Below are 22007 nucleotides of genomic sequence, written 5' to 3'. Positions count from 1 at the left end.
AATGCCCTATTGTAAAAAATATTTGGGACTACACTTGTGTATTTATGAATCTTTAAATATTTGATAAATTATTTGTCAATATGATGTGACATATTTGTGATGTTTCGGTTTAAACAAGACAAATTTAGTATTTGTCACATATCTTTGAGTACAGCACATATTGTTTTAAAGCAGGCCTTATAGAGTAAGATACATTCTAATTAATAAGTATTAGTAAAAGTCTAAAATATTGATAATTGTTTTATATAATATTTGTTGCACTTGGTGGAGGTGGAGGGTTCCAAAATAGCAAACGTGACGTCCTCATTTTCAAAGAGACCAGTGGCACCGCCTGCTATATATATAAAAAAATTGCCACTCACAATCTTATATGTTAAATCAGTGAGCTGAGTGAAGAGTGACATACCGATAAGGAGAGAGGGATGTGGGTAATTCTGTATATGTGTTTGTTCCTGTCTTGTAACTATATCTGTGTTGCTTTGATGGTCAGTTCAGGTACCTGTCAGCTCCAGGGACACTTTACACTGAATGGGATGTTCCAGGATGGAGACCTTCTCATTGGTGGTCTGTTTGAGGTTCAGAGGTACCTCAAAGTATTCCCTGAGCTGAGCTTCAGAACGGAGCCAAAACTACCACAATGTGAGATGTGAGTCTGAACTACACCGACTAAAGAAAACAATAATTTTTATGACTGTGTATACATTGTAACTGAAAAATTAGTCTAGGCAACTGATATCATGTTTCATGACTGGTTACAGGACTGAAAAAAAACTGAAAACACACACACACACACACACACACACACACACACACACACACACACACACACACACACACACACACACACACACACATATATATGGTGGTATGTATATATATATATTTTTTTTAACAAAGTATACATTTGGAAATATTGTGTTATGAAATTCGGGTAATCTCTTATTATTCATTTATCTACTTTTACTGTTAGAATAACAAAGTTAATGACAATTTTTGAAATTGTTTTATTTTGTATTGTCTCGTCTAGCTTCTATATGACAAGCTTCCAGCAAGCACTAACAATGGTTTATGCCATCAGTGAGATTAATAACAATCCCAACCTCCTGCCTAACATCACGCTTGGTTACCAGATCTACGACAACTGTTTAAGGCTTGGAGTGGCATTCCGTGGTGCCACAGCTCTGATTAGTGGGACAGAGGAGACCGTCTCTGACCTCAACTGCAAAGGACCACCACCGGTGATTGGAATCATAGGTGATCCAGGTTCTACTCATTCTATTGCAATTTCCAGTGTCCTGGGGTTGTTTCGACTGCCTATGGTATGATATTTAAAACCTTTTTTATTTTTTTCGTTCAGAAAAAGTCTTACCAAATGATTATTTAAGAACACATATTTTATTATCTACTATGTAATGTTTTCATTCATAATAGCAGAACATTGTGTGCAAATATAACAAACCTGCTTCACAGTAAATAAATAAATAAATAAATACATACATTTAAAAAAAAACATAATGGCTTTAGAACTGATAAGATTTGTTTATCTTTCTCTGTCTCTTGTCTCCGCTCTTCATTTCTAATTAGGTTAGCTATTATGCCACCTGCTCCTGTTTAAGTGACAAGAAAAAGTACCCCTCTTTCTTCAGGACAATCCCCAGTGATGCCTTCCAGGTGCGTACTATGGTTCAGATCTTGAGACATTTTGGATGGACCTGGGTTGGTCTCGTCTACAGTGATAATGACTATGGCATCTACGCTGCTCAGTCCTTTCAGCAGGAAATGCAGCTGTTTGGACATTGTGTTGCTTTTTCTGAAATACTGCCTAATGAAAATAACCCCAGAGATATTCAACATATAATGGGAGTAATTCAGGCTTCTACAGCTAGAGTGGTGGTTGTTTTTTCTGCTTCATCCTTACTGATACCTTTGATGGATAAAGTTGTGTTGCAGAACATGACAGGCAGGCAATGGATTGCAAGTGAAGCTTGGGCCACCTCACCTGTGTTTCGCACACCACGTTTCCTGTCCTTCCTGGGAGGCACACTGGGAATTGCTATCCGGCGTGGGGAGATTGAGGGGCTTCATGACTTTCTGTTACATACTCGGCCTAACAATGATCAAAGAAATAATATAGTCAGGATCTTTTGGGAGAAACTGTTTGGGTGCAGATTTGAAACAGGGGGTAAAGAGACAGAAGAAGAGCAAGTGAAAAAGGTCTGTACGGGACAGGAGGATCTGAGCAGCACAAACTCACCATACACTGATGTTTCCGGGTTGAGAGCATCTTATAATGTGTATAAAGCAGTTTATGCCCTAGCACATGCGCTTCATAACCTGATGCAGTGTGAAGAGGGGAGAGGACCATTCAGTGGGAAAAGTTGTGCCAACATAATCAACCTGAAACCCTGGCAGGTAAGACTCACACATATAGTGCAGATTTTCTACAGGCATATAAATGAGCTGTGGAGAAGCAAAATATGTGCTCTATATTAATTCAAATTTCAGATAAACATATTTCACATGTCCTGTCTACAAACTATACAGCTGGTTCACTACCTACAGCAAGTGAACTTCACCACAGGCTTTGGGGATCACGTGTCATTTGATAAAAATGGAGATGCTCTGGCTATCTATGATGTGTTGAACTGGCAGCCAAGCTCTGATGGGTCAATAAAGCTCCACAAGGTCGGTGTAGTAAATGAAGGGGCAGCATCAGGGATTATGCTCATGCTGGATGAGGATGCATTTTACTGGAACTTTGAGACAAAAAAAGTAATTAACTTTGAATTTTAAATGTCATAATTTTTGCAGCTATAAATTATAATCGAAGCTATGATAAGACAAATGAGAATAAATTATATAATGACAAGCTTGGCTTTTCCATTAAAGTAGATGACAAACATGAAGATGTCTCTATTAGCCCCCACAGTCTGTGTGCAGTGAGAGCTGCCCACTAGGAACCAGAAGAGCTACAAAGAAGGGCCTTCCTGTCTGCTGTTTTGACTGCCTGCCATGCGGAGATGGAGAGATTTCTAATGCAACTGGTGAGGAGATTGCTGCCAAAATTTGAATATAATTTGATAGTTATTTTCTCTTTAAAATCTTGCATTCTTTCTTTTTCTTACCCACAGATGCTGTTGAGTGCATGTTGTGTCCAGATGAGTTCTGGTCCAATCCAGATAAGGATCAATGTGTCCCCAAAGAAGTTGAGTTTCTGTCCTATGAGGATCCACTGGGCATCTCTCTGACCACTGCATCTCTGCTTGGCACCTGCTTTTGCACTCTTGTGATTGTCATCTTTGCACATCACCGGAACACTCCCATAGTACGTGCCAACAATTCAGAGCTCAGCTTCCTGCTGCTGTTGTCACTCAAACTGTGTTTCCTGTCTGTGCTACTGTTCATTGGCCAGCCACAGTTGTGGACATGTCAGTTAAGACATGCTGTGTTTGGCATAAGCTTTGTCCTGTGCATATCCTGCATTCTGGTTAAGACTATGGTGGTAATAGCGGTGTTCAAGTCATCTCGACCAGAGAGCAAAGGAGCGATGAAATGGTTTGGAGCAGCTCAACAAAGATGCACAGTTCTGGTCCTAACAGCCCTCCAGGTTGTGATATGTGCAGTCTGGCTATCAACTGCATCTCCAACACCCCATAAAAACAACCAGTATATCCGCTCTAAAATTGTATATGAATGTGCTATTGGCTCAGTGGCTGGTTTTTCTCTACTGCTGGGATACATTGGACTGTTGGCAGCAGTAAGTTTCCTGTTAGCCTTCCTGGCGAGAAACCTTCCAGATAATTTTAATGAAGCAAAGTTCATCACTTTCAGCATGTTGATCTTTTGTGCTGTGTGGATTGCGTTTGTTCCAGCATATGTGAGCTCACCAGGGAAATATGCTGTTGCTGTGGAGATTTTTGCCATTCTGTCTTCAAGTTTTGGATTACTGGTGGCCATATTTGCTCCAAAGTGCTACATCATTCTTTTACATCCAGAGAGAAACACTAAAAAAGCAATCATTGGACGAGAAACACAAAAGATATAGTTTTATTTAAGTCTGGCTTCATTATGTTATATATATATATATAATATATTTTAACACTAAAACGGCCATGGCGGTCATTTTGACCGTTTTGAATTTTATATCTGCAATAACTTTGTTGAAAAAATAAATAAAATAAAGCTGGTACCTCACTTTTCCTAAAAGTGTTTGTATTTTCATTTAAAATGTTTTTCATATAAATTACGGATAAGGCAAAAAAAAAAATGAACATATTTACCTATTTCGGCCATACGTAGACGGCAGAGGTGGGAGTAAGTCACACATGTTCAGGTCACAAGTAAGTCTCAAGTCCCTACCATCAAGTCTCAAGCAAGTCTAAGTCGCAGTACACACAACCAAGTCAAGTCAAGTCAAGTCAAGTCAGTGGTTCACTTCAAGCAAGTCAAGACGAGTCCTGCTAAGGGCCAAGTCAAGTTGAAGTCAAGTTACAATACCAAACAGAAAAAAAGTAGAGTTTATATTGGCCTCAACCTTATTTATTTTTCCCTCAGAAATAATACCTTTCTTATTCATTTATATTGTAACATTAATAATATTAATATAAATCATTATGGAATTATTATTATTATAATAAAAATTATACGAAAAATGTTGAAGATATAACATTTGAAGGTAAATTCTTTTTTTATAGAATTGTTTTTTATTTTGCAAGTACAAAGAAAAACAGAGACAAACAACCTGGGGCCCGTTCTTCGTACGTCGCTAACTCACTTAGCTGGATTTGATTGTTGGCGATTTGGCATGATCTTGGATTGTTTGGTTCTTCGACGCTCATCCTGGACTTGCTGTCATAGCAACAGGTCCGTAAGCTTGAACCTGCTCGCGAGCAGGCTTATTTCATGTTAACAGGATTTATACGGGAGCTAATACGGGAAGTCCTTTAGCGCAGCGCAATAATAGTATTGGCTAATTTCTGAGAGATAAATTTTTTCTCATGACTCGTGAGGGTGTCGTTTACATTATTCATTTTTTGGAAACGCACATTAATATTCGACTCGTCGGAGTCGGGCTTGAACAACAGCACAAACTGTTTACATTGCCCTAAAATTCTTTGTGAGGGGCTCTTTCCTTTACACTATTGGAGATACGGAGAACTTGATAAAGTGCTGTCTGTCGTGCCATTCACAGCTGGCGCTCAAGGAGTTTTTTGTTTGTTTTTTTTGTTTTGTTTTTGTGGTATTTCCAAGCCACTTAAGACACAAGATGGTAATGCAGTTTTTTGTTTTTTTTTGCCAACGCAGGTAGGCTATTATATTTTTTTTATAAAGTTTATGCAATCGTCACGTCATGCCGATTATGACTTTCAGTATGTCCCTAGTATGTTAGTCTATAGACCATAGACTACACACACGGTCCCATCAAGGCCTTAATGAAGGGAATTTCTTGAACAGAAAGGGGGGTCACAATGTAATTGTGCAGCCAAGTTACTATTGCGATTCTTAATATTCCAGATTAGTAATATATCAATTTTTTTTTTTTTAAAGGCAGTTGACTGACTAAAATCTATTAGATGGTGTGTGACTATGTTCCATATCACAAATGTGAAAGCAAAATGGCCAGGATCTGGGCATGACTCAAGAATTTTCAGAGATTCACATTTATGCACATTATTTGAACGTGGTAAGGAAAATTGGTAACACTTTATTTCGATAGTCCACTTTAGACATTCAACTAACTATAAGTAACTTTGCAGCTACATGTCAACTAACTGTCATTAGAGTATTAGTAGACTGTCTGCTTAATATCTGCTAACACTTTATTTTGTTGGTCCCCCAACAGATATTCTACTGACTATAAATAACTTAGCAGCTACAAGTCAACTTGTTCTCCTAACCCAAACCCTAACACCTAGCCCTAACCTAACAGTCTAATGACAGTCTACTACAGCCTACTAATACTCTAATGACAGTTATTTGACATGTAGTTGAAAAGTTACTTATAGTTAGGATAATGTCTAAAGTGACTATCGAAATTAAGTGTAACCGTAAAATTATAAATATCAAGCTCACAGTATTACATACACTTATGCTGATCCTAACAGAACTGCATTTTTCCATTAAACAGGTGATTACAACAGGATCCTGCTTGGAGACCCCATTCCCTGACCCACACCCCAGACCAGTTACAATGCAACTCTAGCCAGGACAAGGGCACACAATGAAATTAACTTTGGCCAACTAAAGGGACAATATCAGTGTCTGAAAAGCCTAAGGGGTGCACCTGACAGGGCCTGTGACATTGCAAGTGCCATATTACACAACATTGCCAACATCAGAAAAAAAAAAAAAAACTTTCATTATATGTTTAATAAAAAACAAGACAAATATGCGTAGTTCCTTGAGTTTTATTTCAATTGTTCTTTGTAAAGAAAAGACAGTTACCAAGTCATCTTTTGCCTGCAATAAGAGATATTATGCAAGGTCAGCAATAGTACTCTGTGTGAAATAGTGTATTTGCACTTACGCTGAGGTTTCCTTTGAAGCAACTCTATCTCTAGTGCCAGTATTTTCTTTAAGTAGTCAAGTTCTGTTTCTCCCCCTAATTTTAGTTTTTTTCAAAATACTCTATTTTCTGTGGAAGACTCCTATAATACAGGGAACAAATATCACCATGTGTCATTTGTGAGATGTTTGTGTCACACATGCCTCATGCAACAAATAAAAAGGAAAGGTTGGCTATACACTGCCCACCTCTGTGTGTCTCCTCTGTGCAGACTCTTCTGTAGGCCTTACTGTAGATATGAACTCCTGCAGCTCATATAGCAATCAGAAATAATAGGCACACAAGTTTAAATTAAGTAAAGTTATTTATATACTTGCAGGTAGTTACTTCTTCCAAAGGACAGTCTTCTGAGAAGGTTTCTTCACTGTCCAGTGCAATGGAAACAAATGGGTATTACAAAGTGTTGCACCTTCTTCTCTCTTGATGTAAAGTTAGAAAAAGTCCACTTACTGCACATATTTCAGCCACCATTTTCTTAGGAACAGATAAAAGTGTTGGTGTAAAACTTTACAAAAGAGAAAACGCCTCGGTTACGTATGTAACCCTAGTTCCCTGATAGGGAACAAGACGCTGCGTCAAACGCTGTGGGAACGCCCCTGCGTTGTGCGTCCTGAAGCACGTATGGAATCAGCCCAATGGAGAGATGGAACGTCATAGGCGGGTGACGTCATCATCCAGGAAACTATAAAGCACCCCATAAACACAAGCGCAACAGCTTCTGATAGGCCTGAAGGAAGCGCTAGCGGGAATGCCGGGAGTATGGTGGAATGACGCAGCGTCTCGTTCCCTATCAGGGAACTAGGGTTACATACGTAACCGAGACGTTCCCTTTCAAGGGAACTCGAGCTGCGTCAAACGCTGTGGGAACGCTAATACCCACGTCGCCATAGGACCAAGTGACCGCCATGTGAGAACTAGCGCACAGAGGACGAGAGCACCTGTGCCCCAGGGGTAGAACTTAAGTCTAGGTCGTAGAACTTAATGAAAGTATGCGGTGAAGACCATCCAGCCGGATTACAAACGTCACTGAGGGAAACTCCTGACAGTAAGGCTTTAGAAGCCGCCATACTCCTGGTAGAGTGGGCTCGTACAGCCAAAGGTGAAGGCTGACCAGCCGACTCATAGGCAAGTGAGATAGCCTCGACCACCCACTTGCTCATTCTCTGTTTAGACGCGGGACACCCCTTCTTGGGTGGCCCAAAACACACAAATAGTTGTTCTGACTTCCTCCACAGGGCAGTTATGTGGACATAGGCATCTAACGCCCTAACAGGGCAGAGTAAATTAAGTTTCTCCTGGTCAGACGACAGAAATGGAGGAGGATAAAAGGCCTGCAGAACTGTAGGTCTAACAACATTAGTAGGGACCTTGGGAACGTAACCTGGTCTAGGATGCAGAAAAGCCTTAACCATGCCAGGCGAAAATTCCAGGCACGAGGGTGAAACCAACAGAGCCTCCAACTCTCCGATTCTCTTTAGTGAGGAGATAGCAAGAAGAAAGATAGTCTTAAACGTGAGAAACTTCTCAGGAACTTTTTCGATAGGTTCAAGAGGAGCTAGGGAAAGACCTTCTAATACGATGGCCAGATCCCAGGCCGGCACCCTCGTACGAACTGCTGGCCTCAGCCTCAGTGTGCCACGAAGGAAACGAGTTATAAGCGGGTGTCTCCCAAGAGAAACTCCACTGAAAGGGACGTGGTAAGCAGCCAGTGCCGCCACATACACCTTTAGTGTGGAGGGGGATAGCCCTGTGGAGAAGCGCTCCTGCAGGAATTCCAGCACTGCACCCACTGGGCAGTTAACTGGGTCCTACAGGTGCTCTCCACACAAAGAAGTGAAGAGTTTCCACTTCAAGGCATAAAGCTTCCTCGTGGATGGAGATCTGGAGTGAAGAATGGTCTCAACAACCTCGGTTGAGAGACCAGAGTTCATGAGCTGGGCCCCCTCAGAGGCCAAGCCCACAATACTGGGCGGGGGTGAAATATCATGCCGCCCGCCTGAGAGAGTAGATCCCTCCTGACCGGGAGCTCCAAGGGAGAGCCGTCCAGGAGAGAAATCAGGTCCGCATCCATACTCGGGCCGGCCAGAACGGGGCTACTAATAGTAGGCTGACCCCGTCCCGGCGAACCCTCTCCAGAACTCCAGGTAGCAGAGCAATCGGGGGAAAGGCGAACAGACGTGACCTCGGCCACGGCTGCACCATAGCGTCCAACCCCAGAGGGGCTGGATGGCTGATGGAAAACCACAGATGACAATGCGTGGTATCCTTGGAAGCGAATAGGCCCACCTCGGCACGACCGAAACTCAACCAAAGGAGCTCCACCACCTCGGGATGGAGTCTCTAATCCCCCGGCCTCGGCCCCTGTCTCGACAGGGAGTCTGCTACCACATTCAAATACCCAGGAAGATACATTGCTCTCAGAAATAGTAACCTCCCTTGGGACCACAGGAGGATCTGACGGGCCAACTTGTAAAGCCGGCGAAACCGCAGGCCCCCCTGATGATTTATATAAGAGACCACCGACGTTTTGTCTGACTGAACTAACACATGATGACCTCTCAGGTCTGCTAGGAAGTGTTTCAGAGCCTGGAACACCGGCAACATCTCTAGACAATTTATAAGCCGTGATAGATGATGGTCCTGCGACAGCCCTTGGGCTGGACGACCACTCGTGACCGCCTCCCACCCTGTGAGGGAAGCATCCGTCGTTAGCGTTACGCGACGACAAAGAGCCCCCAACGCAGGCCCTTTGAATAGGAACCAAGTTTCTTTCCACATGACCAGAGCACGAAGGCAGCGCCGCGTGACTTTGACCGTGCGGAGCGGATTTCCCCTCGGGGAGAATCCCTTGGTCCTGAGCCACCACTGTAGCGATCTCATGTACAACAGGCCGCAAGGTATAACGTCGGACGCTGCTGCCATCAGACCCGACAGTCTCTAAAACTGTTTTACAGAAAGTAGCTGGCCTAGCTTTACTTGTTTCACAGCTGAGAGAATCGAAACGATGCGGGTCGGAGCGAGTCGCGCCTGCATCGAAACCGAAACCCAAACGACACCCAGAAAAGTGGTCTTCTGAGGAGATAATACACTTTTCTTTGCCTTCAGCCTCAACCCCAACTTCCTGATATGAACGAGAACGACATTTCAATGTCGAACCGCCATCTGCTCTGTCTGAGCTAAAATCAACCAATCGTTGATGTAATTGAGGACACGAACACCCTGAAGCCTCAGGGGCACTAGTGCTGCGTCCATGCATTTCGTGAAAGTGCGGGCAGATAAAGCTAGGCCAAACGGAAGAACCCTGTGCTGGTACACCTCGCCCCCGAAGGCGAATCTCAGGAACTTCCTGTATTGTGGAAGGATGGAAATGTGGAAGTACGCGTCCCTTAGATCTATCGTGACAGACCAGTCCTCGGATCTGATTTGTGACACGATCTGCTTGATAGAGAGCATCTTGAATTTTCGCTTCCCTACCGAGCGATTCAATAGGCGCAGATCTAAAATTGGACGCAACCCCCCATCCTATTTTGGAACGATGAAATATCGGCTGTAATAGCCTGACTCCACACTGGGAGGAGGAACCCGTTCTATAGCCTCCTTTTGAAGGAGTGCTTTCACCTCTTGTTCCATAACCAGAGCCTGCTCGGGGCCCACCACTGTAGGCAGAACCCCTCTGAATCTTGGTGGACGACACCTGAATTTCTATTGTCTGCAGGACCCAATGAGATATTTTTGGAAGGCTTTTCCATTCTGCCAGAAATTCTACTAAGGGTACCAGTCTCTCGAGACTGGCCTCTGGTGTAACTTGAGCAGCAAACGCAGCGCCCTGTAACGGCACACCGGCAGGGAACAACTGGTCTAACCGCTCTGAAACCCTCCTCAGAGGGAGCGAGCGTCCCTCGGGAAATCACTCGCTGGGACCGTCTGCGCCCCGGCATGAATGCGGGGTTGGCAGAACGGGCCCCTGAGGGCACCGAGGAAGAATGGGCACCGTAGAAAGAGGTGAACACCTTTCCGCCTCGGTGGGGACCACCCTCAGTGTCCTGCGCACCGTGGCGCCAGGACTTCTTAGCCGAAGCCTTCTTAGCTAATGTAACTGTCCTCAGATCAGTTCTATTACTGGGAGATTTCGGCTGAGAGTGCCGCGGCTGAGCCCACTGTCCAGCAGGGGGAGCACGAGACGCGACACTCTGCTTCAGCGCCCTATATGATGAGCTCGCAGACGGCCGGGGCTGCTCCCGCTCAGCAGCCCCAGGGACATGAATTTTTAAAGGGAGAAATTTCTTAAAAGCTGTTGTTTGCTTTTCCTTCTCCTGGAATTTATCGATGACAGAATTTACAGCATCGCCAAATAAACCCAGGGGGGAGAGAGGAGTGTCTAAAAGGAAAGCATTTTCTTTTTCTTTTATATTTGTCTGATTTAATCATAGATGTCTTTCTGCGTCTACCAGAGCTGCCATAGATTGACCCACTAGCTTGGCCGACTCTCTGGTTGCGCGCAGGGATAAATCAGCAGCCTGACGCAGTTCGCGAACCACGTCAGCACTGACCTCCTCACTCTCACTCACGTCCCTCAGCAGGTCAGCCTGGTATGCCTGCATAATAGACATAGTATGCAGACATAACGCAGCCTGACCCGCCGCCGAATACGCTTTACCCACAAAAACCGAAATATTTCTTTTTTAAGAGGCTTGGTGGGTAATGCCGGTGCCTTAACAGATAACGCAGCCTCGAGGGAGAGAAAACTCGCAAGCGTCTCTTCCACGCGAGGCATAGCCGAATAACCATATGATTTTTCCCCCACAATATTAGAATATGTTGAAGTCTGGGGTCTTAACACTCTATACGACACCGGTTTTTTCCACGATTTCGACACCTCAGTGTGGAGATCGGGAAAAAACGGCAAGCACCGGCGTGGAGGTTGCACTCGTGACAGCAAAAATCTCTCATCTAATTTTGATTTAGAAACAGACTCCTGTCTAGTCACTGGCCATACAATGCTGAGTTTTTCTACAGCTCTTGTCAATACCTCCACTAGCTCATCACTTTCGGGAGTGTAAGGTGGCGAATCCTCCACATCTCCCTCATTTATAACTGGTGCCTCAGCCCGAGCGGAAGAAACCGCAGCGCGTGCTTCCGAACACGGGACTGAGGCACTGGATCTCACAGGTGAAGGGAGAGATAAGGCAGAGCCCGTCTCTAACCCCGCTGAGAGATCCATCTGCGATCCCCACGATACGCGTCGTCGCTCTGCCTCGGCAAGAGCGGGACCCGAACCGCGGGGAGCGCGCACCGAACCGCTCTCCTCGAAGAGCGCCCGGGGGGAGCGGAGCGTCCTTAATGGCAGACGCTCGCAATGCTCACAATCAGCTCCCTCGAGAGCTGACTGGGCATGCTGCACTCCCAAACAAACAACACAAAGAACGTGTGTATCCCCACTCGTAAAATAACGCGAGCAGGGAGGGACACACTTCCTAAACTGCTGTTCGTTCGCCATATCTCTCTTAATATATATATATATAAATTGTTTGTGTGGTGCAGAGTATGTAAAGACAGACAATATTCACACAGGGACAGATTCACATATAGCGCGACTGAAGGCACAGAAAGCTGTTGCGCTTGTGTTTATGGGGTGCTTTATAGTTTCCTGGTCGATGACGTCACCCGCCTATGACGTTCCATCTCTCCATTGGGCTGATTCCATACGTGCTTCAGGACGCACAACGCAGGGGCGTTCCCACAGCGTTTGATGCAGCTCGAGTTCCCTTGAAAGGGAAACACAATTTCATTACAATGAACTACACTGGGAAAAAAGGTGATTAATAACTCATGGCAAAATATTTTTACATTAACATAAGTTTATCAGTTTTCACTTTCACAAGTCAAAGAAATGTATCATTACTCAAGATTTACTGTAACAGTTGAAATTACTATACCAGCCAATACTTAATTTAATGCAGCAACAAATTATTTTACAGTGTACTAAGAGAATTTAAATCTCATTTACCATTAATGACGGAGTTGCTGCTACTGGTCCCTGGATGTGTGTCTGGAAGAGCTGAACGCAGGCATGCCCTTTACAATAGGTCCATTCACATTTAACCCAAGGGCCAGCTCTTTTTTTTTTTTTAAGTTAAAAAAAGTTATTTTCTTTTTTTCTCAGCTTTTTCTTGGCTGCTTTTATAAACAGACAAACATTTATTTAACAGTGCCCTTTTAAAAGAGACTAGTAGACCTATAAGTAGGCCTAGTAAAAATTACCATTATGTAGAATATTCTTGTACTTCACTTTCACCATGTTCTAGTGTGGAGACTCTGACATGACAAAGAACAAAGTAATTATGAAATTATTAAAATACAAAAATATATACTGTAATAAGTTATAAAAACATACAACATGGCCACCACAAACACATTAAATTTGCCTGCTACTTTTTCCCAGCCCTCTCTCCTGGCTTTTGCAGGCTTTGAGGTGTTCCCTGCCGTTTTAATTAAACATTAAAATTCATCATAAACTTGGAGTATTTCTTGCTCTGCTACGGAGAAAAACTGAGCAAGCTCTTTGCCCATGGTGAGCAGCCAATAGCAGTGTTGCTGATAAATGTTTCTACTATCGATACATAGCCCCTTTTAAACCAGCGCATGAATGCGCAATTATCTCAGATAACTCAATCCAGCTATACTAATCATAACCAGCAGGTGTGTTCGAAGAACCTAATTAGCTGGATCATGACGAACACAATGATATTATCTTGGAATTCTCATTTGATCTCGGATGTTTTAAGCAACGTACTGAAGGGGGTGGATTGGAATCCACTGCTGCTTCAATGTATATGTAATGATTGATTATAATTAAGGTATTAATCAATATTTTTCCTTCTAAATATCAAATGAGTTGAATGACTTCTCTGGAGATTTTACTTTATTTATATAAGTTACCAGTGTGATTACTGAAATGTTCTTTTCATGTATTCTTTAATGTCTGTATTTGATATCTGAATGCAGTGCTTGCTTATTTAACCCAGCTTCCAGAAATGAAATAGGGACTTGTTTTGTGTTGGAGAAAGGTCTTCAATGTGTTAAAACATATAGGGGTCATTGAAGCCAATAGTTTAAGGGGCCATTTCTTTGTTAAAGCCTTTCTTTCCAGTTAGACTAAAGTTTAGCTATCCTTGAGAGAAAGAACGCATTATCTTGATGTTTTGAGAGGACTCCCTGTTTATAGTGAGAGCCTGGCCAAATCCAACCTTGGAAAAGCTGTGTGTCGGTGTGTGTGTTAGTCTTCTTGGTTACAGGTTCAGGAACCACTGGCATTATTGGAGATTGACTGAGTTGTTGTTCTGGACATGCTGGCGCCCAGCAACCCAAATCTGCGACCTGGAAGGTCATGACGTGCCTAACTTCAGCTGTATAATCGATGGAGATATGCTTCAGTCTGTATATGTGTGGAAAATTACTGTGTTTATCTATTTCATAGCCAATGAGAATCATTCATCCTGTAAGCAATGACGTAGCTTAGACCTTGGAAATCGTATAACTGCTGTGATCTTTGTAACTGTAAGCGGGGCGGCCTACGAACTCCTGTGTGAGTCTTGAAGCTGACTTCTGCTGATGAAACTGCAAACTATCTTCAGTAAAAATTTCTTTATTTTTTTGTAATTCTGACTCTGGGTCTTCATTCTTCATATCTGGTTCTGGTTCTTTGACTGTATACCCCTTACAGTACGAACAACGGGCCCCTGGACACCTGGTTTCCATCGTGACGCGTGATTGCGTCGTGAAGCACGTGTATAATCAGTCCAATGGAAGAGCGAGACGTCATAGGCGGGTGACGTCATAGATCAGGAAGCTATAAAGCACACCAGAAAACAGACCGCGACAGCTGTGCCTTCAACAAGCGATCTGTGTATTCCAGTCTGTCTAGTTGCAATATATATATATATATATATATATATATATATTATGGCAAAAGAGAGCAAGCAGCTTTGTGTTGTTCCCTGCCCACGTTATATCACGGGTGGGGACACACACATCAGCTTTTTGTTACTATTTGGGAGTGGAGCATGCCACAGTCAGTTCTCGAGTGGGCTGACTGTGAGCATTGCGAGAAGCTGTCCGTGAGGACGCTCCGCTCCCGCCGGGCGTTCTTCGAGGACGACTCACATTTTGGGACGGATCTGACAGCGGGGGTTGGAACGGGTTCCGCCCTATCTCAGCTTTCACCTGTCAGATCCAGTGCTGGTGATTTCCAGTTCCGAGGAATTGGTATCGTTAGTGTTTTGTTTAGAAAAAAGAGAACAAAACAAATAAAGATATTAAGAAAAAGGCAGATGTTTGAGTTTTCAATAAATAAATAAATAAGTCAGCTCAAAACTCTGTTGAATAAAGAGGAGCTTTACAAGGAGGTTTATCTAGTGCTGTTGCTAGTTAAATATTTACTGGCCAGCTCTAAAACTCTAAAAAAGAGTTTTTAGATGAAATATATCTAAAAACAGAAAAACTCTGTATCTCAGCCTCCTCGTTGGGGACGGCTGTTTTTCCCTATCTCCACACTGAGGTGTCGAGATCGTCGAATAAGCCGGTTTCTATTTTATGTGTTTAATGCCCAAACGTCTGACTATAGTAATGCTTTGGGTATTAAGCATCATGGTATGACAGTGCCTCGGGTTAAAGAGACGGTTGCGAGCTTTCTCTCTCCCGAGTCGGCGTCATCGTTTTTAACCCCGACGTTACCCACCAGCCATCTTAAATAAATAAATTTTATTAGGCAGCGCTGGTGGGTAAAGTGTAAGCCCATGGATGAATGTGAGGATGTCAGCACTGACACTATTTGAGAATTGCGTTGTGCAAAAACAGATAAACTATACTGGGGAGGGACGGTTTCGGGAAATCGTTTCTCCTCTGCGTCCTCTGGGGGGGGGTGACTCTCTGAGGAGTGTCGTAGCACGGCCTGTTCGGTTGTTTTCCTGCTGGTGGCCACGGAGTGATATATTTATATATATATATATATATATATATATATATATATATATATATATATATATATACGTTTTTCTGATTTAAAAATAAAGAAAAATAAGATAAATTATGTCTGTTCTTCTGGACGCTCCACTTTCAAAAAAACTAAGAAATAAACCATTCAGTGGCATTCCAGAGGTTTCTTCTTCACCAAACTAATGTTCCCGAGACTGCTGGGCGGGAGCAGTCTCGGTCTACTAAGCTCCTCGCAGCACAGAGTGCAAAACGAGCATTACCATTAAGGCTCCTCCACAATCGAGGGGGACCTGGGTGGCGGTAGCAGTCTAGCTAGTTAGAGATATGCAGGTTCTGAGGACTGTTTTATCTCTAAAATAGCTTGGACAAAGAGGAAGCCCTGACGCCGAGGCTATCAGGCTTCTAAGGGTGATCCCCTCCGGGGTAGGGATGGTTTTGAGAAATCGTTTCTCCTCGGCGCCCTCTGGGGTGCGACTCTCTGAGGAGGGTTAGGGTAGGCATTTAGAGGTAGGCAAGAGGTAGGCAAGATCTGAGGATTATCGTCATCTCTAATAAAGCTTAGACAGGAAGTCCTGTCACAAAAAACGAGGCTATCAGGCTTCTGAGGGCTCCTCCGGGGGAGGGACGGTTTTGAGAAATCGTTTCTCCTCTGCGCCCTCTGGGGTGCGACTCTGAGGAGGGTCGCAGCGCTGCCATTTCGGTTGTTCCATGCCGGTTCGCCGTTCAGGGCACCGAGGTGTCATACGATCCTCCGCGGAGGGTTGTAGAACGGTTGGTTCGGTTGTTCCCTGCCGGTTCGCCGCTTCAGGGAACCGTATTGACTGTTCAACCAAATCCAGAGGCCAGTCTTGAGAGACTGGTTCCCCTAGTAGAATTTCTGGCAGCGTGGAAACTACTGCCACATATTTCTCAGTGGGTCCTGCACACTATAGGAAAGGGTTCAGAATTCGGTTCTTGTCCGCCCAGATTTCTAGGGGTCCTCCCCACTGTGGTGGACCCCAAACAGGCTTTGGTTATGGAGCAGGAAGTACTGACACTTCTGCAAAAGGAGCTGTAGAAGGGGTTCTTGCTCCCGGCAGACAGTCAGGGTTTTACAGCAATTACTTCATTGTTCCAAAAGAGGATGAGATCACTCCTCATCACAAGAGGTTCTTGAGGTTTGCTTTCAGGGGCGAAGCATACCAGTATTGGGTTCTTCCATTCGGCCTAGGATATCACCCCGCACCTTTACAATATGTGACCCGTCACAGAAACCAGGGACACAAGTCGGCAGCACAACTTTCGAGCAAAATGAGAAAGAAGAGTTTTTTTTCAAAATTGGTGATTTTCAATTTTTTGGAGAATCTGTTAATTGAAATCACGAAGAAGCCTCTCCATGTTTGAGATAGCAGTATTGGTATATTTAAAAGCTTACATTTTGAGGTTGAAATCGGCTTGTTTTCGGAGATTCTAGCATGCAGTAGGGGCGTGGCGTGTCATTGTCTGTGTGTATTTCCATACTGAATAACCCGACGCTTTTGCCCCCGCCCTCCAAGTCAACCACATGGCTACTTATTATGCTGTGCTCTGGCCGGCTCTCTCTGATATCAAAATTCAATGAAGATGGATGCCGCAAAGATTGTCGCAGACGAGATGAACCGTCTGGCAGTTACACCGAAAATGTTTTCGCCGCACTTCGTGGGCTCGGGAAACTGAACCGGAGGTATGGGCGCAGCGCGCGCGCCCTCAGTGCTTCAATACGGCGACTCGGCTCGCTGACAGCGGTGGCTGGCTGTTTCATATGTGACGGAGAATCGAAATAGAGGATGCAGTTAAGACCTTTGCTGCGATGAAGGCCTGCCGTGCGTGTTTCTGAAATGTAAGTTAAGCTTCATTTGCTCTTTAGTCGTTATTTAAGATGCTGAACCTGCTGATGATATAATGTGCTTGCGGACATTTCATTTGTGTGTGTATACGCACATAAGAAAGTGGTGTAAAGAGATTTGCAACAGTAATTTGAGGAGGTGAAATGTGATTATTTGGAAAATTGCAGAAATGACTGCTTAAAGAAAAATGCCAGCAGGCATTTGCCTCCTACATAAACTTTAATATTGTTGACATTTTGGGCACACGAGCGTTGCGCACTATTTGCGCTATATGTAGGCCTATGGCTTATTGGTCTTTGTTTGTTGTTGCTGGTTTTGCGTTATATGTATATGGCATATTGGTCTTTGTGTGTTGTTGCTGGTTTTGCGTTATACTGTATGTATATGGCATATTGGCCTTTGTGTGTTGTTGCTGGTTTTGCGTTATATGCAGGCTATATGGCATATTGGTCTTTGTGTGTTGTTGCTGGTTTTGCGTTATATGTATATGGCATATTGGTCTTTATGTGTTGTTGCTGGTTTCGTGTTATATGCAGGCTATATGGCATTATTGGTCTTTGTGTGTTGTTGCTGGTACGTTGCAAATAGAGGGGCAGCACAATTGTTTTTCGCCTAGTGCGGCAGAAGTGCACTCATTCGAAGTGTAAAAAAAGCTGTAAAGCACATGGAGGAGCTTTACAGGGGGTATGGCTTATCTAAATGAGATGTAAATGAGCCCTATTGTCACCCCCAGCAGCAGAGACAGGTGAGAACTGCACAATCTTTAGAGCTCGTTTTCTCCTCTTTGAGCTTTTTTAAGTGCCTACTTTAAAATGGCCACAACTTCTCCAAATATTATCAGATTTCCACATGTTACACATCGTTGGAAAGCTTGGATATTACACTCTCAGAATCTATGAATAACTCAAAATGCCCCAGAACCGACTTGTGTCCCTAGTTTCCGTGACTGGTCACATATGCGTGGATGCAGCTCTGGCTCCTTTGAGATTCCAGGGCATTCGCGTATTAAATTATATCGACGATTGGTTGATTTTAGCTCAGTCCGAGCTTTTGGCAGTTCAATATCGAGATGTCGTTCTGTCCCACATAAGGAGGTTGGGGTTGCGGCTCAACACCAAAAAGTGTACTCCTCCCAGCTCAGAGGACCACTTTTCTAGGTGTAATATGGTATTCGACAACATGCAAGCACGTCTGTCTCCTGCACGTATTTTCTGCATTTCTCAGCCGTAAAGAATGTAAACTAGGTCAGTCATTCACTGCAAAACAGTTGCATCCAACATAGTTACTTTTGGCCTTCTGTACATGAGCTCCCTGCAGTGGTGGCTCGGGACCAAGGGGTTTTCTCCAAGGGGAAATCCGTTTTCGCATGATCAAGGTCACACGGCTCTGCCTTCGTGCCTTGGTCATCTGGAAGAAACCTTGGTTCCTCGCCCAGGCCCAGTGTTGGGGGCTTCTTGTCGACGCATTATGCTTTCAACGGATGCTTCCCTCACAAGTCGGGGGCAATCATGAGTGGTCGCTCGGCGAAGGGTCCGGACAACACACTGATGGTCTCGTATATCAGAGCAGATATCCTGTTGAGGCAGGGGCTGTGGCTCGGGGAATTGAGACTTCACCCCGAGGTGGTGGAGCTTCTTAGGGAGAACTTCGGTCAACTCAAGTCGACCTTTCGCATCATTTGTACAATGCATTGCCCTTTGTGGTTCTCCCTCACGCATCCAGCTCCGCTTGGACTGGACGTGATGTATTAGGTGTGGTTGACGCTACACCTGTACGCATTCCCGATATCTTTGCTCCTGGGACCTCTGGAGTTATGGATTCTGTGGGCTCGGCCTTTGAGGGGGCCCAGCTCATAGATTCAGGTCTCTCGACCGAGGTCATGGAGACCATACTCCAGTCCAGAGCTCCCTCCACGAGAAGACTAAATATGCATTGACATGTAAACTGTTCTCTGCCTGGTGCAGAGAACGCCTTCTGAATTTTGTTTCTGCCCTCTTGGTACAGTACTTGATTTTTGTAATGAATGTTTCTTTGCTGGGTTATCTCTGAGGAGAGATCCTTAATTTCGTCTTCTCCGTGATACTTGAGCCCCAGATCAGGAAAAAACGTAATCTGTTATGCCCTTTCCGGGCTTTGGATGCGTATGTCCACAGAGCTGCTCAGTGGCGTATATCAGAACAATTATTTGTCTGCTTCGGGTAACTTAAGATAGGTTGCCCTGCATCTAAACAGATAATGAGCAAGTGGGTAGTTGAGGCTATCTCGCTTGCTTATGAAGCGGCCGGACAGCCTTCACCTATGGCTGTTCAGGCCCATTCTACAAGGTGTATGGCTGCCTCTAGGCTTTAATTTTGGGGATTTCCCCTTCAGGACATTTGTAATGCGGCAGGCTGGTCCTCACTACATACATTTGTCAGATTTTATGACCTAGACCTCTCCACTCCTGGGGCTAGGCTGCTTTCTTCTTAGTGTGCGCAAGGACTTCACACAGAACGGGCATTTCTCATTATGGCGTAGTGGGTATAGGGTTCCAACCGCGTCTCAACGCAGCTCGAGTTCCCTTGAAAGGGAACGTCTCAGGTTACGTATGTAACCCTCGTTCCCTGAGAGGGAACGAGACGCTGCGTTCTCCTGCCATACTTCCTGCATGCCCTGATCGACTTGCTTCCGGCTTTTTCAGAAGCTGTCGCAGTCTGTTTTCTGGTGTGCTTTATAGATTCCTGGTCTATGACGTCACCCGCTTATGACGTCTCGCTCTTCCATTGGACTGATTATACACGTGCTTCACGACGCAATCACGCAGAGCCGTCCCACCGCATCTCAACGCAGCGTCTCGTTCCCTCTCAGGGAACCAGGGTTACATACGTAACCTGAGACGTTTTCTCTATATTTAGGTAATATTTCATTACATTTTGTCATTTATCCAACCCTGGGGTATCTGTGTTTTTCCAATTTTGTAAAAACAACTTCTTATTGACTAATGAAGAAAATACTAATTGCCATCCCACAGGATATTTCATTTGTGTTACATTTTGGAGTAGGCATGCTTCTGGTGTGAATACAAATTTCTGCTTACAAATATTAGAGAGCCATCTCTCAATTTCAAACCAGGTTTTCTTTATTTTTTCACGGTACCAAAATGAAGAGTGAGAGAGTTGCTACTACCGCACTTTAGGCAGGTGGGGGAGGAAGATGCATCAAACTTATGAATTTTGTCCCTACTATAATAAATTCTGGTCATTAATATATATTGAATCAATCTAAGATGTTCGTTAGCAATGGCTTTATATGTTAGATTTAAGCACTCTTTCCGTTTTGTTTTGGCATTGAAGTCCTTTATATCTCTGTCCCAGCCTTCATATATTTTCCTCAGCAGATTACAATTGATTACGACATTATTGAGATATTTATACATAACACTTATACATTTTTTCTTTTCCTTACTTTATTCCAAAAGGGTCTTTATTTTTTCCGGAACATCATTTACCATATCACAGTTCTCATTAGCCCATTTTTTTAACTGCATATATTTAAATAGCTCTGACTCTTTTAATTTAAATGTATCTTTCAATGTATTAAATGAGGATGTTTTATTTGAACTAATAATATCTGATAATGTTTCAATACCTCCATTCATCCAAGTTTTCCACATTAATTTAGTACCTTGAATTTTAACAGACGGATTGTTCCAAGTCTTAATATGTGTTGGGGTACCAATCTCCATCCCCAAAATCTGCTTGGCTTTTTTCCACATATTTAATGTACTGTTGACAACTTATCAATCTTTACTTTTTTCTTGGAGAACAAGATGGATAAAAAACTATTTGGTTGTAATTGATGATTTTCGATGACCAGTCATGGGTCTTCATTAGTATTATTAATAATATGATCAATGTAGAACATCTGGGCTGCTAACTGATACAATTCCATATTAGGGAGGTTAAACCTTTCTTCTCATTTTGAGCAAAACAATAAATTCCTTTTTATTCTTGGGGTTTTTCCAGCCCAAATAAAATATGGAATTATGGAATTTATTTCCTTGAAATAGGTTTTTGGTGGTGTCAGCGGTATACACTGAAACAAATAAATAAACTTAGGGAGCCACATCACCTTTAGCAGATTTCTTTTACCGATTAGATTCAACTTGAGATCACTGTAGTTATTGAGATTATGTTTTCGATTATGTTTCAGTGTTAAAAAATTACTCTTATACAATGGTTCCCTTTCAAGGGAAGTCAAGCTGCGTTTGAGACGCGGTGGGAACGCTCTGCGTGATTACGTCGTGAAGCAAGTGTAAAATCAGTCCAATGGAAGCCCGCTACGACATAGGTGACGTCATAGACCAGGAAACTATAAAGCAACCCTGAAATCAGACTGCGATTCTGTACCTTCAGCAAGCGCTCTCTGTATATCTGTCCTTGTCTATTTATTGTTGTCTTTCAAGCCCCTTATATATATATATATATATATATATATATATATATATATATATATATATATATATATATATATATATATATATATAAATATATATATATCACTATGGCGAGCAAGCAAAGTTATAAGCGTTGTGTTGTTCCCTG

The 22007-nt window shown here is 43.4% G+C and overlaps 1 protein-coding gene across 1 annotated transcript; it reads left to right on the top strand.

Moving 5' to 3' along the window:
- Positions 1 to 533: 533 nt before the first annotated feature.
- Positions 534 to 4045, top strand: LOC143697108 (extracellular calcium-sensing receptor-like). The gene is made up of 6 exons (XM_077194032.1): positions 534 to 646; positions 1028 to 1319; positions 1585 to 2412; positions 2545 to 2772; positions 2930 to 3044; positions 3132 to 4045. The coding sequence occupies exons 1-6, from the start codon at positions 534 to 536 to the stop codon at positions 4043 to 4045; spliced, it is 2490 nt and encodes an 829-aa protein (XP_077050147.1).
- The last annotated feature ends 17962 nt before the right edge of the window (positions 4046 to 22007 follow it).

Source organism: Siphateles boraxobius, unplaced genomic scaffold (genome assembly GCF_051911475.1).
Source record: "Siphateles boraxobius isolate OS27281-9 unplaced genomic scaffold, OSU_SipBor_1 31, whole genome shotgun sequence".
NCBI classification, from domain to species: domain Eukaryota; kingdom Metazoa; phylum Chordata; class Actinopteri; order Cypriniformes; family Leuciscidae; genus Siphateles; species Siphateles boraxobius.
The sequence above is the reverse complement of the archived record's forward strand: the minus strand, read 5'-3'. Positions and strand labels throughout refer to the sequence as shown.